This window comes from Oncorhynchus mykiss, chromosome 6 (genome assembly GCF_057628025.1).
Source record: "Oncorhynchus mykiss isolate SJ-2025 chromosome 6, ASM5762802v1, whole genome shotgun sequence".
NCBI classification, from domain to species: domain Eukaryota; kingdom Metazoa; phylum Chordata; class Actinopteri; order Salmoniformes; family Salmonidae; genus Oncorhynchus; species Oncorhynchus mykiss.
In genome coordinates, this window is record NC_143027.1 from 43,151,129 (window position 1) to 43,170,836 (window position 19,708).

General features: G+C 42.1%; 1 protein-coding gene across 1 annotated transcript in view; it reads right to left on the reverse strand.

Moving 5' to 3' along the window:
• The window catches only part of LOC110525998 (uncharacterized), a 43,226-nt gene extending 23,518 nt beyond the window's left edge, over positions 1 to 19,708 (reverse strand). Inside the window, exon 1 of the mRNA XM_090239342.1 lies at positions 19,447 to 19,708. Within this exon, the coding sequence (XP_090095468.1) occupies positions 19,447 to 19,513 (67 nt within the window). The 5' untranslated portion in view covers positions 19,514 to 19,708. The remainder of the gene's footprint in view (positions 1 to 19,446) is intronic.

Below are 19,708 nucleotides of genomic sequence, written 5' to 3' on the forward strand. Positions count from 1 at the left end.
ATACTACTGATATTTGTCATCCTTTTGGTCTTTCCACATTACGTTCTGTACAGTCGTCATAGAATATCTATCGTTTGCATCACCCAGTGGTTTGGAATGGCATTGTGGGGAAAGACCCATTCATTACATCCAGCTGAGTGTTCTGAGATCCCCTTGTGGGGCTAGCCTCATATTACCATCCTGATGAAAGCTCGCAAGATTTCAGGATGGTTGCACGAGGCAACTGGGGGGCTGACCCGGGATACACATACCAGGGAACTGCCAGGCCAGCCAGGCAACGAAACCCATTGAAACACTTTGTAGCCAGTCAGTCAGCCAGCAACACCCTAGCCAGTCGCAGCTGTCCAATTTCCCTCACTGCCAATCACCTACGTCATAACACAAAGACGTGCCAAAAGGGTCACTGCAAGTGATTCACCAGTGCCCTTTAAGAACCAGCTGGCAGCCACGTTAGCTGGGTAGCAGCACTAATATTTTCGGTGTTGGTGGTATCGGTAGTGTAGGTGTACAATGTTTGGTGTGAAAGTGAGGTGGACATTTTACACTTGCACGGCTTGGTAATTGTATCAATCACTTGCAAGCATGTTGGCGCACACACACACACACACACACACACACACACACACACACACACACACACACACACACACACACACACACACACACACACACACACACACACACACACACACACACACATACACACACACATACACACACACACACACACACACACACAATATTGCAGAGCAATTCCATGGTAACATAATTATGCTTTGAGTTTTTTCATATGTCGGTTTTTGGAAATTACAAAGCACAAGGCAATATTTCTTAAACATACACAATGTAACCAATTTCTTCCAAATATATAAGTGTTGATATTAGTCAACCTTATTGTGTTTTGGTGTAGTTTTGATACCATTTTATTTTTCGGGTATCTGTTTATCCAGAAATCAAGTCTCTACTTATGCCTCATTTTTAAGATGGAAAATGGTTGGAAAATGTATCTATGCCTTCGTTTCCCAGAAATGTAGACTCTTAGCTTTCATTTGACACCCAATTTGATGCTTACATGTTGATGCTCATGGGTCCTTTTCAATGGAAATGCCCTGCAACAACCCCTATTCAGTCTAGGGACGAGAGGAGAGAGAGGGGGACAGGCAGGAACAACTTGAGGTCCAGACAGGAAATTTAGAACACTGTTCAGAGCTGATGAGGAAGCTACTGTCTGTCTGCCAATTCATCAACATCTGAATGGAAAGCAGCACACACGCACACATAATGGATGGCACTGTGAATCAGAAACAGCACACACGTTAGCTCTCTGTTTGTTATCATCATACATTAGGCTGCATACCCACTGTGCGTAACGGGGGAAGACACCAGCTTGTTCAGGAACCAAGAGGATATCTCAGACAAGCAGTCTGTGCTAAGATAACATTTAAAAAAAAACACCATCCAAGAAGCCTAATTAAACCAGAATGTTTGATGTTCTTTCTAGGCCATTTCTTTACATTTCTTTACTGTGAGGGTTGTTTTGTCCCAGGCAAAGTCATATACGATTTTGAGAGTTCCTTAGGAGTTACAAATACGAATTTGTTCGTAAACTGACTTGCTTAGTTAAAATAAACCCCTGTCAGAATGCTTATCTAACCCATGACCAGGTAAGATGTGCTCATCCATCAGATGTGCTCATCTATCTACTCATCTAGGTGCTAATACCGTTACACATCCAATATGTAATGATGGAAGTCTTACTGCAACACCAGATAGCCCTCATTACTCCAACACAGATATGTAATACTCTCAAACCATGTACAGTGCCTAGAGAAAGTGTACATACCCCTTGCAGTCTTCACATTTTGCTGCCTTCAAAATAAATGACATTTGATTCGTTTCTTACCAATGTACACAAGCTACTCCACTTTTTCAAAATCAAAGAACTATCCCCCCAAAATGTTCCTCTCAAATTAATAAAAAATGAACAATGAAGATGTCTTGATTGCTTCACACCCCAGTGTTTATACTTGGTGAAGCACCTATAGACGGTAGGCAATTAAGGTCACAGTTATGAAAACTTAGGACACTAAAAAGGCCTTTCTACTGACTCTGAAAAACACCAAAAGAAAGATGCCCAGGGTCCCTGCTCATCTGCATGAACATGCCTTAAGCATGCTGCAAAGGAGGCATGAAGACTGCAAATGTGGCCAGGGCAATAAATTGCAATGTACGTACTGTGAGACGCCTAAGACAGTGCTACAGGGACGGACAGCTGATCGTCCTCGCAGTGGCACATGTAACAACACCACATGTAACATGTAACAACACCTGCACAGGAGCGGTACATCCGAACATCACACCTGCGTGACAGGTACAGGATGGCAACAGCAACTGCCCGAGTTACACCAGGAACACATCATCCCTCAAACAGTGTTCAGGAAATAAGTCCGCAATAGGCTGAGAGAGCCTGTTGTAAGGCAGGTCCTCACCGGACCTCACCGGCAACAACTATGGGCACAAACCCAATGTCGCTGGACCAGACAGGACTGGCAAAAAGTACTCTTCACTGACAAGTCACGGTTTTGTCTCACCAGTGGTGATGGTCGGATTCGTGTTTATCGTCAAAGGAATGAGCATTACACAGAGGCCTGTACTTTGGAGCGGGATCAATTTGGAGGTGGAGTTCCGTCATGATCTGTGGCGGTGTGTCACAGCATCATCGGACTGAGCTTGTTGTCATTGCAGGCAATCTCAACCCTGTGCGTTACAGGAAAGACATCCTCCTCCCTCATGTGGTACCCTTCCTGCAGGCTCATCCTGACATGATCCTCCAGCATGACAATGCCACCAGCCATACTGCTCGTTCTTTGTGTAATTTCCTGCAAGACAGGAATGTCATTGTTCTGCCATGGCCAGCGAAGACCCCGGATCTCAATCCCATTGAGCACGCCTGGGACCTGTTGGATCGGAGGGTGAGGGCTAGGGCCATTCGCCCCCAGAAATGTCCGGGAACTTGCAGGTGCCTTGGTGGAAGAGTGGGGTAACATCTCACAGCAAGAACTGTCAAAGCTGGGGCAGTCCATGAGGAGGAGATGCACTGCAGCACTTAATGCAGCTGGTGGCCACACCAGATACCTACTGTTACTTTTGATTTTGACCCCCCCTCCCCCCCTTTGTTCAGGGACACATTATTCCATTTCTGTTAGTCACATGTCTGTGGAACTTGTTCAGTTTATGTCTCACTTGTTGAATCTTGCTATGTTCATACAAATATTTACACATGTTAAGTTTGCTGAATATAAACGTAGGTGACAGCGAGAGGACGTTTCTTTTTTGCCGAGTTTATAATTGTTAATTGCTGAATGTATTCTCTGAACTCCAGTTCTAGCTGTTCTAATGGGGGTCTGTCATATGGTCCCCTTAGCACAAGTACAGGCATAGCATTTCATGGTAAGCATTTCATGTGGTTTTAGATGCGTTGTTGTAACAATTCTCAATTCCCAATTCAGTTTTGCAGTTTCACATATCTTGGTAATTTTTGCTTTTATTATACCGTTTGCCCTTTCCACCAATCCTTGCGATTGCGGATGATACACACATCCCAGCCTTTGCATAATTCTAAGCTGCTGTATTACTTGTTTTACCATTATTTTTATAAATTCTGAACCATTGTCTGAGCTTATTTCTGTTGGGATTCCAAATCTTGGCATTACTTCTCTTGTTAGAAATGTAATCACTGTGCCAGCTCCTTGATCTTTTGATGGTACTGCTTCTACCTATCAACTAAATCTGTCAACTATCACCAACATGTATCTCTTGCCATTAACCTGTTAGAGCTCTAGGGGCGCTATTTCATTTTTGGATAAAAAACGTTCCCGTTTTAAGCGCGATATTTTGTCACGAAAAGATGCTCGACTATGCATATTCTTGACAGTTTTGGAAAGAAAACACTCTGAAGTTTCAGAATCTGCAAAGATTTTGTCTGTAAGTGCCCCAGAACTCATTCTACAGGCGAAACCAAGATGATGCATCACCCAGGAATTAGCAGAATTTCTGAAGCTCTGTTTTCCATTCTCTCCTTATATGGCTGTGATTGCGCAACGAATGAGCCTACACTTTCTGTCGTTCGCCCAAGGTCTTAGCAGCATTGTGACGTATTTGTAGGCATATCATTGGAAGATTGGCCATAAGAGACTACATTTTCCAGAGGTCCGCCCGGTGTCCTTTGTCTAAATTTGTGCGTAATCTTCAGGTGCAGGCATTTTCTCCTGGGATTCAGGAGAGAAACCATGTTTCCAAGAACGATGTATCAATGAAGAGATATGTGAAAAACACCTTGAGGATTGATTCTAAACAACGTCTGCCATGTTTTCAGTCGATATTATGGAGTTAATTTGGAAAAAAGTTTGCGTTTTGAGGACTGAATTTATGGATTTTTTTTGGTAGCCAAATGTGATGTATAAAACGGAGCTATTTCTAATACACAAGGAATCTTTTTGGAAAAACTGAGTATCTGCTATCTAACTGAGAGTATCCTCATTGAAAACATCAGAAGTTCTTCAAAGGTAAATGATTTTATTTGAAGGCTTTTATGTTTTTGTTAATGTTGCGTGCTGGATGCTAACGCTAATGCTAACGCTAAATGCTAACGCGAAATGCTAACTCTAGCTAGCTACTTTTACACAAATGATTGTTTTCCTATGGTTGAGAAGCATATTTTGAAAATCTGAGATGACAGTGTTGTTTACAAAAGGCTAAGCTTGAGAGATGGCATATTTATTTCATTTCATTTGCGATTTTCATAAATAGTTAACGTTGTGTTATGCTAATGAGCTTGCTGATAGATTTACACAATCCTGGATACAGGGGTTTTTTCATAGCTAAACGTGACGCAGAAAACGGAGCGATTTGTCCTAAACAAATAATCTTTCAGGAAAAACTGAACATTTGCTATCTGAGAGTCTCCTCAATGAAAACATCTGAAGTTCTTCAAAGGTAAATGATTTTTTTGAATGCTTTTCTGTTTTTTTGTGTAAATGTTGCCAGCTGAATGCTAATGCTAAATGCTACGTTAGCCATCAATACTGTTACACAAATGATTGTTTTGCAATGGTTGAGAAGCATATTTTGAAAATCTGAGATGACAGTGTTGTTAACAAAAGGCTAAGCTTGAGAGCTAGCATATTTATTTCATTTGATTTGCGATTTTCATGAATAGTTAACGTTGCGTTATGGTAATGAGCTTGAGTCTGTATTCACGAACCCGGATCCGGGATGGGGAGATCAGAATTAAATAAGATTATACCAACCTTGCACAACTCTTAGGGCAACATATTGTTCTTGTGAAAATTGCTCAAGGTCTGTACATTTGGTTAGGAGTCATTGATGGACAGTAATACTCTAACATTGTCTCTGATTTTCAAGCAGATTTAAGTCAGGACTGAGACTGGACCATTCAGGAACACTGAACACCTATTGGAAAGCCATTCTGGTGTGTCTTTGGCAATAAAATGTGTGTATTGTCCCGCTGAAAAACAAAACTATCCCAGTGTTAGGTATTCAGAAGCCTGATACTGTTTCCTCAAACCTTTTTATCTGGGCTTTGCTCCTTTCATATTTATTTTGATCATGGCAATCTAACCCTGCAAGTTATTTTTCAGCGGGACAATTACACACATTTTAATTCTGAAGACACACTAGAATTGCTTTCTAAGATGTGTTGAATGTTCTTGAGTTGTCCCAGTCATGACTTATATTTGTTTACAAATCAGAGACAAGGTTTTAATATTGCTCTCCAATTATTCCCAACCACATATACTGAGCTTGAGCAATTTTGACAAAAACAATAGATAAATGTTGCCTGAAGAGTTGTGCAAAGTTGGTAGAATTTTATTCAAAAAATGATTCACAGCCTCTTATGGCTGCTAAAGGTGCTTCCACCAAGTATTAACTCTGGGGTGTGAAGACATACGCAATCAAAACATCTTAAATTTGTATTTATTTTTTATTAATTTGGTAACATTTTTATATTTTCTCTTTTACTTTGAAAATGTGGAGTAGGTCGTGTAGATCGTTAATAAAAAAATACAATTGATTCCCTTCTTAGATTTTAAAGCAGCAAAATGTGTAGACTGTAAAAGGCGTGTGTAGACTTTCACTAGCCACTGTACGTACTTGTACATACATTTTTAATACTCTACAGATATGATCATATTTATACTGTACTGTAGGACCCAATATAATCTCTTCGCTATTGATTCTCTATAGCAACAGTTTTTTTTTATACTGCATTACATCATCATAATAATAATATGGATAAAAATAATACATTCATCTCTTAAGTTTCTATAGAGCTTTTCAAAGCGCAGAAAATAAAGAAATAAAGTCATGGAATATCATGACAAGTCAACCAATAGAGGTCCGAGTCTTGAAAGCTGCATCCTCCGAAGATGGAGAGGGTCAGGTCATGGCTTGAGCGAAGGAAGCTAGACAGAGGATTGTAGATGATGGTGATCATTGTAGAGGGCAAGTCTGGGAACACGCCTGAGTCTTGCAGCCACTGGACGTCTCCCCTTCCACTCTGTGTAGCACTCACGTGGCTGACGCCTCAGCAGCTCTGGCTGCCAGAAAGCTCACCACATAAAGTTCAGAACTGTAGCCAGTCTTCCTTTCTACGAGCCCTCTTCCTCAGCACTACTGTATTCCTCTTTCTCTCATTCCTCTCATGCTTCAGGCGACTCCTTAAATGATGTTCTCAAAAGAACAGTAATTGGCAGCAAGGTGAAACCAAAAAGACGGTATGTATCCAGATGCATTTATCAAGCAAAAAGTGTTAAGCTGTGGGTCAATCTGCAAATCTGTGGCTCAAAATGGACAGATACTTGCAATAAAAACTCAATGTTGTTAAAAACAAAAAAGCTGATCTAAAAAAAAAAAATGAAACGCCTCAAAATAACAAAATATTTACACATTTACAGGAGCTCTGTGCTTAGGCTGCTACTAGGGTGCCAAGGCAACTATAAAGTCTGGTCGTTAAGTTGATATAGTATTTCAACATCTCAAAATAAAATAATATAAATGGCAGACAGTTTTACAGTACAAATTATACTACCACTGCCTGCCTTGGTCACTACTAGAATAAAACCCAGTTCACAAGTACAACCTGTCCTCTACATCTATATTCTGCATGGCAGAGGCTGTGACCTTAGAAGAAGAGACACTGGGGTACATCCCAAATGACACCCTATTCCCTATTGGCCCTAGACAAAAGTAGCACACTACACTGAGTATACCAAACATAGGGACATCTTCCTAATATTGAGTTGCAACCCCCCCCCCCCCCCCCATTTAGAACTCAGAACAGCCTCAATTCATGGGCATGGACTCTACAATGTGTCAAAAGAGTTGTGTCAAGATCAAATCAAATTGTGTAGACCTTACAGTGAAATGCTTACTTACAAGCCCTTTACCAAAAATGCAGTTTTAAAAATATGAATAAGAATAAGAAATAAAAGGAACAAGTAATTAAAGAGCAGCAGTAAAATAACAATAGCGAGACTATATACAGGGGGTACCGGTACAGAGTCAATGTGCGTGGCACCGGTTAGTCGAGGTAATTGAGGTAATATGTACATGTAGGTGGAGTTATTAAAGTGCAAATAGTCTGGGTAGCCAGTGGAGTCTTTGACAATTTTTGGGTCCTTCCTCTGACACCGCCTGGTATAGAGGTCTTGGATGGCAAGAAGCTTAGCCCCAGTGATATACTGGGCCGTACAAACTACCCTCTGTAGTGCCTTGCGGTCGGAGGTTGAGCAGTTGCCATACCAGGCAGTGATGCAACCAGGATGCTGTCGATGGTGCAGCTGTAGAACCTTTTGAGGATCTGAAGACCCATGCCAAATCTTTTCAGTCTCCTGAGGGGGAATAGGTTTTATCGTGCCCTCTTTACGACTGTCTTGGTGTGCTTGGACCATGTTAGTTTGTTGGTGATTTGGACACCAGGGAACTTGAAGCTCTCAACCTGCTCCACTGCAGCCCTATCAATGAGAATGGGGGCGTGCTCGGTCCTCTTTTTCCTGTAGTCCACAATCATCTCCTTTGTCTTGATCACATTGAGGGAGAGTTTTTTTGTCCTGGCACCACATGGCCAGGTCTTTGACCTCCTCTTTAGTCTCATAGTTGTCGGTGAGCAGGCCTACCAATGATGTGTCACCGGCAAACTTAATGAGGGTGTTGGAGTTGTGCCTGGCCGTGCAGTCATGAGTGAACAGGGAGTACAGGAAGGGACTGAGCACGCACCCCTGAGGGGCCCCTGTGTGAGGATCAGTGTGGCGGATGTGTTGTTACCTACCCTTACCACCTGGCTTTGCAGTTCGTGACACAAACCGGTGCACCTGGAACCTACTACCATACCCTGTTTAAATGTACTTCAATCTTGCCCATTCACTGCCCAAATGGCACACATACACAATCCATGTCTCAAATGTCTCAAGGTTTAAAAATCCTTAATTTACCTCTCTCCTCCCCTTCATCTATACAGATTGAATTAGATTTAACAAGTGACATCAATAATGGATCATAGCTTTCACCTTGATTCACCTGGTCAGTCTGTCATGGAAAGAGTAGGTGTCCTTAATGTTTTGTACACTCAGTGTATAAAGGGAATAGAGTGCCATTTTTGGGACGTAGCCTGTGAGAGGAGAAGACCCCCTCACAACCAATGGGGAGGAGCAGGGGAGGGTAAACAAAGGGGAACAATGGAGACAGGGGCTTTGTCTAACACTCTAAGGTGGCTTTTTTTCAAGTGTTATAGTCCACACTGGTTTAAAAGAACTGGACAGGTGAAAGCCCAGCTGGTTTACCTCAATTTTGCTCTCACCTTCGAATATTTCTCGGTCAAGGTGGACCCACGAATTGGATATACTGTGTGACCCCATTTCAGAATATTGGAACACACCTAGGACCCATTGAGTGTTGGGGGACTGCAATGGAAGAGGCAGGGACTAGAAGGTTGATGAGGATGCAAAGAGAGGAAACAATATCTGCAAGTCGTAAAGCCCCTTTTAGAATATTGTAACTTTCTAAGTGCCCCTCCTGCACATTGAGGAGCAGGAGGGCTGGGGGACATCAGTAAGGAGGGGCAAGGAAAAATGATGGGAGTGTGGTTAGGTTTAAGATGGAAGGAGAGGAATGATATCTGCAGCTGCAGGTCGTAAAGTCCAGGGAACATACAGTCCAGTGCACAGTACAACCATCTTATAGGATCAAGGACAGCTGATCTCATCTAGAGACAGTATTGACCTGACAGGGTTATATAATTAGCTGTAATGTCCACTATATTTCACACTGTCACACAATATCTTAATCAGAGCCTATATATTTCGTCTCGGATTACTGTATTGGCATTGGTCTTTCTGTATTTACGTTCTACATTGTTTGCTTTAAAACAAAAACAAATCCACAACCAGACTTGCCACTAAGGAGCTATAAAATCCAACAAACCCACCCAATGATGTTCCCTCTAAGCTGCACACGTACGCAGGCGCGCCGCTCCCGGGGAGGTCCGCTCAGAAGAAAAATCACCCTGTGCATAGAAACACAAGATTTTCTAGAGTTTTCCCTATTAGTTACTATCAACATTTCACACTATCAACATTTCACTTTACTATGGGAATCGAATCAACGCAATATTAGTTCACATGATTTACAGTGCATTCAGAAAGTATTAAGACCCCTTGACTTTTTCCACATTTTGTTACGTTACAGCCTTATTCTTAAATTAGTTAAATTGATTTTTTTCTCTCAGCAATCTACACATAAAGACAAAGCAAATATGTTTGCAAATGTATAAAAAAACAACTGAAGTATGACATTTACATAAGTATTCAGACCCTTTACACCATACTTTGTTGACGCACCTTTGAAATTGATTACAGCCTTGAATCTTCATGTGTATGATGCTACAAGCTTGGCACTTCTGTATTTGTGGAGCTTCTCCCCTTCTTCCCTGCAGATCCTCACATCGCTGCACAGCTATTTTCAGTTCTCTCAAGAGATGTTCTATCTAGTTCATGTCCTGGCTCTGGCTGGGCCTCTCAAAGACATTCAGAGACTTATCCCGAAGCAACTCTTGCATTGTCTTGGCTGTGTGCTTAGGGTCGTTGTCCTGTTTTCACCGCAGTCTGAGGTCCTGAGCGCTCTGGAGCAGGTTTTCATCAAGGATATCTCTGTACTTTGCTCCTTTGCTGAAAAACAACACGATGCTACCCCACAACATGATGCTACCACCACCATGCTTCACCTTAGGGATGGTGCCAGGTTTCCTCCAGAATCCTGTTTCTCATGGTCTGAGAGTCCTTTACGTGCCTTTTGGCAAACTCCAAGTGGGCTGTCATGTGCCTTTTACAGATAAGTGGCTTCCGTCTGGCCACTCTACCATAAAGGCCTGATTGGTGGAATGCTGCAGAGATGGTTCCTTCTGGAAGTTCTCCCATCTCCACAGAGGATTACTGGAGCTCTGTCAGAGTGACCATCAGGTTCTTGGTCACGTCCCTGACCAAGGCCCTTCTCCCCCGATTGCTCAGTTCGGCTCGGTGTCTAGCTCTAACAAGAGTCTTGGTGGTTCCAAACTTCTTCCATTTAAGAATGATGGAAGCCACTGTGTTATTGGGGATCTTCAATGCTGCAGAAATGTTTTGGTACCCTTCCCCAGATCTGTGCCTCGACACAATCCTGTCTCGGAGCTCTACGTACAATTCCTTCGACCTCATGGCATGGTTTTTGCTCTGTCAACTGTGGGACCTTATATAGACAGGTGTGTACCTTTCAAAATCATGTCCAATCAATGGAATTTACCACATGTGGACTCCAATCAAGTTGTAGGAACATCTCAAGAATGATCAGGATGCACCTGAGGTCAATGTCAGGTCTCATAGCAAAAGGTCTGAATACTTATGAAAGCAAGGCATTTCTGTTTTCGCTTTGTCATTATGGGGTATTGTGTGTAGATTGATGAGGGAAATGTGTTATTTAATCCATCTTTTGAAAAGGCTGTAAAGTACCAACATGTGGAAAAAGTCAAGAGGTCTGAGTACTTTCCGACTGTACTGTATAGGCCTTAAGACCGTGACAATAAGAAGACACAGTGGCAGAATAAATCCAACCACACCGGAGAGCAACCTCTGTCCGGTGAAATCCACAAAGCATATGGGATGTCACAAACAGTTACATGACCTACAGCATGGTCAATGTTTCCAGCATTTTCTGAGACCACTAAACAACTATTGATTTAGAACCATGGAGAGTTACCGCAAGTCGCAAAGAAAACAAGAGCTGCCTCCACTATTCCATCACCATTTCAATTCTAACATTTCAACATCATCAAATCACCTATGCTTAGTCTAATAAAGTGACAACTAAAAGATACCAACAACTAGGGATACACGATATATCGGGGAACATATTGTGATCAGACGACATTAGCTAAAAATGCCAACATCGGTATGGGAAGAACATTGTTTTCATCAATGAGCTGACTAGCTTTTTTTTAATGACCAGCACTGTAGGTGCGCGAGACAACTTTACAGGCATCATAGCATACGTATCGATGAACCGTTGTGACAAATTAAATACGAGTGATAGTGTAATCAATGTGAAAAAACTACAGAAAAAATGTATGAACACGTTAAATTGTTATGTGACGTGCAGTCATATTCAGGTCCTGATTGGTCAACAAGCTTATTTGACACGTCAAATAGTGTTATTTGACGTGTATCTTTTTTGACATGTAAAGACCCAAATTGTGTTCCATAGAAATCCTGGTTGAGAATGAAACGACAGAACAAATGAACAACAAAACAGCACCAGCAAGTACAACAGCAGCAAGTACAAAGCAGCGGGTATAACAGCAGCGGGACGTCTCAGTCCCACACATTACATCAGCTTAACTATCCGTCAACAACTGGCATTGAACGGCCAGCCGGCCACAATAAGGGAAGGTGCTTTGGTGGTGTCAACAGCAGAAACAGATGATGCAGCACAACAGAGAGAGATAGTTAGCCACATGAGAATAAAAAAGCACAATGAGGGTCAGGGACAACAGCCAACGATAACAAGGAACAAGCCAGACTCCACAGTAAATGGAAGAGATGATGGGGATTGGCTGGGTAAATTGGGTCCTCTTCTGCACTCTAGTGGTGAAGTCTTGGAAATACAGGAGATTATCCTTCTGTCTATGACTAAACTACGAATGCATTGCGTGATTAAACCCATTCCCATCTGTTTATTGGCTTGGGATTTAACAGCTGCTTTACTGTCATTTTTTCATTTTTATAAACAGTAGTTAATGTTCAGAACGTCAACACTCAATAGTAAGGCTGTTGCTTTTATGGAATCCAGCTGTTCAACACTGTTGCGGTCTGACTCACTTATTGTACTTGACACTTAGCCTTTTCTATTTTATTCTACATTCTATCATATGAATATGATAATGCATCCCACTTATTAGATGGCTCTCCAATCTAACGTGTTCCCGCATATAAATACTTAGGTATTTGGAGTGATATGGATTTGCCGTTTAAAAACATCCAGATGAGATAGTTAAGAAGCTAAGATTTAAAATGGGCTTTTTTCTACAGAAAGAGACGGTGCCTTTCTCTAAATCAGTAGGAAGCAGATTATTCAGTCAACCTTTTTATCTGTTCTTGATGATGGTGATATTATTTGTCAAAGTGCAGCTACTACTACTCTTAAACCTTTGGATGCCATCTACCATAGTGCCCTTCATTGTGTTACGGGTGACAGTTTTGATAATCATCACTGCATCCTGTATCAAAAGGTTGGCTGGACTTCGCTAAAGACCAGTAGATCTTTACATTACTCCTTTCTCATTTACAAGGCCCTACTTCATTAACTTCCATCTTATCTAACTTTGCTGTTGAAGTATAGACACCTGAGTTGCCTAGCCCGTTCACAGGCAATTTGAAATATTGATTGGGCACTTATTTGTGGAGGAATGTAGCTGTTTCCCTGGGTGATTTGTGATGTTTAATTTTGTGCTTCCCATGACTGTGTTTTTGTATTTTAATGTGTATATACAGTGCATTCAGAAAGTATTCAGACCCCTTTCCTTTTTCCACATTTTCTTACATTACAGCCTTATGCTAAAATGGATCAAATGCATTTGTCCCCTTCATTGACACACAATACCCCATAATGACAAAGCGAAAACAGGTTTAGACATTTTTGCAAATGTATTGAAAATAAAAACAGAAATACCTTATTTACATAAGTATTCAGACCCTTTGCTATGAGACAATCATGACTCAGGATAAGACCCAGATGCAGACCGTTTGAATCACAGATGTTTATTTACTAAACAGAGGGCAGACAAACGACAGGTCAAGGGCAGACAGAGGTCATTGTAAGTAAGGTACAGAACGGCAGGCAGGCAACAGATCAGGGTGTGACAGCCTCGAAACTGAGCTCAGGTGTTTCCATTGATTATCCTTGAGATGTTTCTACAACTTGGTAAATTCCATTGATTGGACATGATTTTGTAAGGCACACTCCTGTCTATATAAGGTCCCACAGTTGACAGTGGATGTCAGAGCAAAAACCAAGCCATGAGGTCAAAGGAATTATCTACAGAGTGCCGAGACACGATTGTGTCAGGGCACAGATCTGGGAAAGGGCACATTTGCAAAAATGTCAACCTGTTTTTACTTTGTCATGGGGTATTGTGTGTCGATTGATGGGAGGGAGGGAGGGAGGGAGGGAGGGGGGGGACAATTTAATCTACTTTAGAATAATTATACAGGGTGCATTTGCTAAAGAGACCTAGGTCTCAATATGTCTTCCCTGTTAAAATAAAAATCACATTATTTAACATTAAATATGTTAAATATGATGCACTATTCACATAATGCATCCCCATGAAGCTGGGGAGCAGGAGTGTACAGTAGCTCCATAAACTGACACATTGCCTCAGTGAGAATGTCAGAAAACAAACACAGGCCTGCCAAGCACAACCCACAGGCCCCTATCTGTTTATATGGATGTAATGGATCCAGCAGGCGATCAGAAACCGGGGCCCAGTCGCTCCAGGATCACTTTGAACAGCACAGAGCATAAGAAACCAAAAGAATGTTTGGAGCCAAATTGGATGCCAGATGATGGCTGAATGGTCCTGTACAGTAGCAGCATTTACACAGCTCACAGCAGGTCACAGCAGTGAGGGAGAGATGAGGAGATCTCTATGGAGATACTGTACTATCAAGATACGGGTTATTCCTGTTCAAATGTCTAAACCATATGACTGAAGGCCATTAGGATAAATCCAAGTAAATGCATCTGGTGTTATCCTATGGGATACTGCCTTTTAGAGAGCTCTCTGTTGATATACAAGTTTCCTGTTTCTAATGAAGCAAACAAGTTTAAGAATAGTAGAGCCTCACAGATACAGTAGGGTTACCTACCGTAAGACATTGACTTGATTAGACTATCAAAGATCACAAATCCTAATCACAATATAAACTCTACGAAACTATTCTGAACTACTATGTTTTCACACATGAAAATGGTCTAATAAAGACTATTAAAATCCATTTCACAAGCAACAGAAGCCGTATACCCAGTAGTGGCCACTTAAGATGCCCCGCACCAATGCCTAAATGAATTAACCACAGTTTATGCCAAAAATAATCCAGACACCTCTGCAAATAACAACACAGACCAATGCAACAAAGCAACAGGAAAGAGCCATAATGGACAGCCCATGTGAGTAGCAGCACGTATAGCTAGGCAGAGACGGAAGGACATAAGGTTAGGATGCTTAAAGATGCATGAGGAACCAGTGTGACTTGGTGTCAAAGCTGTCAGCTGCTCAGGTGTGCTCAGGTGTCACTGTCAGGGGTGTAGTGTGAGACGGGAGCAAAGAACAGGAGATCAACAGGTGGATGGGTATCAGATTACCTGGAGGGAGAGTTTCCCTGGCCAAGCTGGAAATACAGATATATACTTTTTTGCAAGATAACAGGTAAGACAGCTGTTTATTTGTGGTTTGTTCCAATTACAGTTGCTGTAATAGTAGAATCTGTGTCATTGATGGTAGAAGTTAGATTCGTAGATTATTGTTTTACAGCAGAGGTTATTGGGGGATGGGAGATGTTAGTGAGTAAAGCCCAATTACTTGTAAGTCATCATTGAATATGGGTCGTGTATGCTTGTATGACTTTTCAAATCAATATTGACACACAATGAGGAGATCTGTGACACTTGTCATAAATCATCCACAAAAATGTGTAAGGTAAAACGTGTTTGACATAAACAAGTACGTCAACATAATACTATTCCTAGGTATCAGCGACCAAACCTCCTCTCCCTGCAAAAGACCACAGCATAGACCAGCAGACATTTGAAGCTTGTCCACGCTGGTCTGTGTAGGTCTGATGCTGGACAAGCTGGTCTGACCAGCATGTTCTAACTCAGGGATGGGCAACTTTGATGGGGGTGGGGGCCACAAAAAAAATTAACTCGTCATGAGGAGCCACAGTGGCTCGTGGGTATGCGTACCCACATCCATACCCACATATGTAGTCAGAGCCGGCCCTAGCCCTTTCGGGGCTCTAACTGAAAAAATGCCCCCTCACCTTGCTAGCAAAACATTTTAGAGGCCCCCTCACCTTGCTAGCAAAACATTTTACATTTCCTGCAATCCTACACATTTTGCCATGGGGCGTAGAGACAATCTTGCCGTTTTCAAGCAAGTTTGCTGTAATTCTACACATTTCGCCATGTGGGGAGAGAACATTTAGCAATTTCACAGCCAATTTCATACAATTCTACACATTTTGCCATAGGGTGGAGAGAAATGTTGGCAGTTTTTCCTATATCTGAGTGAGAGTGACTAACAAAATCAATGGGGGCCCCTCGGTCGGTATTTTAGATAGCTGGCTAGACAAACATTTGAGTCAGTGACTCATACACAATATATACAAAAGTATTTGGACACCCCTTCAAATGATTCGATTCGGCTGTTTCAGCCACACCGATTGCTGACAGGTGTACAAAATCGAGCACACGGCCATGCAATCTCCATAGACAAACATTGGCAGTAGAATGGCCTTACTTAATAGCTCAGTAACTTTCATTGTGGCACCGTTATAGAATGCCACCTTTCCAAAAAGTCAGTTCCTCAAATTTCTGCCCTGCTAGAGCTGCCCCGATCAACTGTAAGTGCTGTTATTGTGAAGTGGAAATGTCTAGGAGCAACAATGGCTCACCCGTGAAGTGATAGACCACACAAGCTCACAGGAAAGGACCGCAGAGTGCTGCAACACTCACTACCGAGTCCCAAACTGCCTCTGGAAGCAACATCAGCACAATAACTGTTAGTCAGGATCTTCATGAATGGGTTTCCATGGCATAGCAGATGCACACAACCCTAAGATGGCATGTGCAATGCCAGATATTGACTGGAGTGATGTAAAGCTCGCCGCCATTGGACTCTGGAGCAGCAGAAATGCGAGTTCTCTGGAGTGATGAATCACACTTCACCATCTGGCAGCCCGACAGATGAATGTGGGTTTGGCAGATGCCAGGAGAATGCTACCTGCCCCAATGCATAGTGCTAACTGTAAAGTTTGGTGGAGGAGGAATAATGGTCTGTGGCTGTTTTTCATGTCCGGGCTAGGCTCCTTAGTGAAGGGAAATCTTAATGCTACAGCACATAATGACATTCTAGACAATTCTGTGCTTCCAACTTTGTGGCAACAGTTTGGGGAAGGCACTTTCCTGTTTCAGCATGACATTGTCCCCGTGCATTAAAGCGAAGTCCATACAGAAATGGTTTGAGAGATCGGTGTGGAAGAACTTGACTAGCCTGCACAGAGCAGCCTAATCGCCCAACATCAATGTCCAACCTCACTAATGCTCTTGTGGCTGAATGGAAGTCCCCTCAGCAATATTCCATCTAGTGGAAAGCCTTCCCAGAAGAGTGGAGGCTGATTTAGCAGGAATGGGGGGACCAACTCCATATTAATGTCTTTGATTTTGGAATGAGATGATCAACGAGCAGGTGTCCACAAAACTTTGGTCAAGTAGTGAAACAAGAGAGACAATGCTGATGCATAACCAAATTTCGAAATTATTCTACTATACTAACTCTCAACAGTAATTTGAGACCCCATCTGATCTGTGGGCCAGTTGCCCATCACTCGTATACATAGCTGGTCAAGCTGGTCTGACCAGCAAGGTCTAGCTGGTTAGGCTGGCCAAACTGGTGATGCTGGTGACCAAGCTGGTCCATGCTGGTCTATGCTGGTCCAGCATGGTCTAGCTGGTCAAGCTGGTCTGCAAAATCATGCCCAAAACCATCATTATCATATTTACCAGCATGCTCTAATTCAGTTAGATTTATGTCTCAATACCTTTTTTGTTTGTTGTGTTTTTGCATGTACAGTCGAGGTCAATAGTTTTGAGAATGACACAAATATTAATTTTCACAAAGTCTGCTGCCTTAGTTTGTATGATGGCAATTTGCATATACTCCAGAATGTTATGAAGAGTGATCAGATGAATTGCAATTAATTGCAAAGTCCCTCTTTGCCATGCAAATGAACTGAATCCCCAACAAAACATTTCCACTTCATTTCAGCCATGCCACAAAAGGACCAGCTGATATCATGTTAGTGATTCTCTCGTTAACACAGGTGTGAGTGTTGACGAGGACAAGGCTGGAGTTCGAATAACAGACTGGAAGCTTCAAAAGGAGGGTGGTGCTTGGAATCATTGTTCTTCCTCTGTCAATCATGGCTACCTGCAAGGAAACACGTGCTGTCATCATTGCTTTGCACAGAAAGGGCTTCACAGGCAAGGATAGTAAGATTGCAGTAAGATTGCACCTAAATCAACCATTTATCGGATCATCAAGAACTTCAAGGAGAGCGGTTCAATTGTTGTGAAGAAGGCTTCAGGGCGCCCAAGAAAGTCCAGCAAGTGCCAGGACATCTCCTAAAGTTGATTCAGCTGCGGGATCGGGGCACCACCAGTACAGTGCTTGCTCAGGAATGGCAGGAGCCAGGTGTGAGTGCATCTGCACGCACAGTGAGGCGAAGAGTTTTGGAGGATGGCCTGGTGTCAAGAAGGGCAGCAAAGAAGCTACTTCTCTCCAGGAAAAATATCAGGGACAGACTGATATTCTGCAAAAGGTACAGGGATTGGACTGCTGAGGACTGGGCTAAAGTAATTTTCTCCGATTGTTTGGGGCATTTGGAAAAAAGCTTGTCCGGAGAAGACAAGGTGAGCGCTACCATAACTCCTGTGTCATGCCAACAGTAAAGCGTCCTGAGACCATTCATGTGTGGGGTTGCTTCTCAGCCAAGGGAGTGGGCTCACTCACAATGTTGCCTAAGAACACAGCCATGAATAAAGAATAGTACCAACACATCCTCCGAGAGCAACTTCTCCCAACCATCCAGGAACAATTTGGTGACGACCAATGCCTTTTCCAGCATGATGGAGCACCTTGCCATTAGGCAAAAGTAGCTAAGTGGAGTGGCTCGGGGAACAAAACATCAATATTTTGGGTCCATGACCAGGAAACTCCCCAGAACTTGTGGTCAATCCTCAAGAGGCGGATGGACAAACAAAAACCCACAAATTCTGACAAACTCCGAGCATTGATTATGCAAGAATGGGCTGCCATTTGTCGGGATGTGGCCCAGAAGTTAATTGACAGCATGCCATGATGGATTGCAGAGGTCTTGAAAAAGAAGGGTCAACACTGCAAATATTGACTCTTTGCATCAACTTCATGTAATTGTCAATAAAAGCCTTTGACACTTATGAAATGCTTGTAATTATACCTCAGTATTCCATAGTAACATCTGACAAAAATATCTAAAGACACTGAGGCAGCACACTTTGTGAAAATTAATATTTGTGTCATTCTCAAAACTGTTGGCCACGACTGTACATTGATTATTTCAACTTACGCTACACAAAGATAAATAGCATATTTTGTATTTATCCAATCTGTTAGATTTATTGCACCCATTAGGGAATGGTTGTTCCAGTTTCATGCATTTATCTTTCTAAACCTGGCAGTTTTTCTGAATGCAGATTGTGGGTGAAATTTTTTTTCACATTTTCGAATATTACTTCTTGACGCACACATCCCGTTAGCAGGATCATTTTCGTCAACATCCGCTAAATTGCAGATTACTACAAATATTAAATTGTCATTAAATCACAAGTGCAATATAGCAAAACACAGCTTAGCTTGTTGTTAATCCACCTGGCGTGTCAGATTTCAAAAAAGCTTTTCGGCGAAAGCATACCAAGCGTTTATGTAACGACATCTCTCTCAGCAGACAAAACATTACAAACAGCTAGCAGCAAAGCAGATTGGTCACGAAAGTCAGAAAAGCAATAAAATGAATCGCTTACCTTTGATCTTCGAATGTTTGCACTCACGAGACTCCCAGTTACACAATAAATGTTCCTTTTGTTCCATAAAGATTATTTTTATATCCAAAATACCTCCATTTGGTTGACGCGTTGTGTTCAGAAATACACAGGCTCGAGCGGTCGAAAATTCCAAATAGTATCCGTAAAGTTCGTAGAAACATGTCAAATGTTTTTTAAAATCAAACCTCAGGTTGTTTTTACAATATATAATCGATAATATTTCAACCGGACTGTAGCTTCT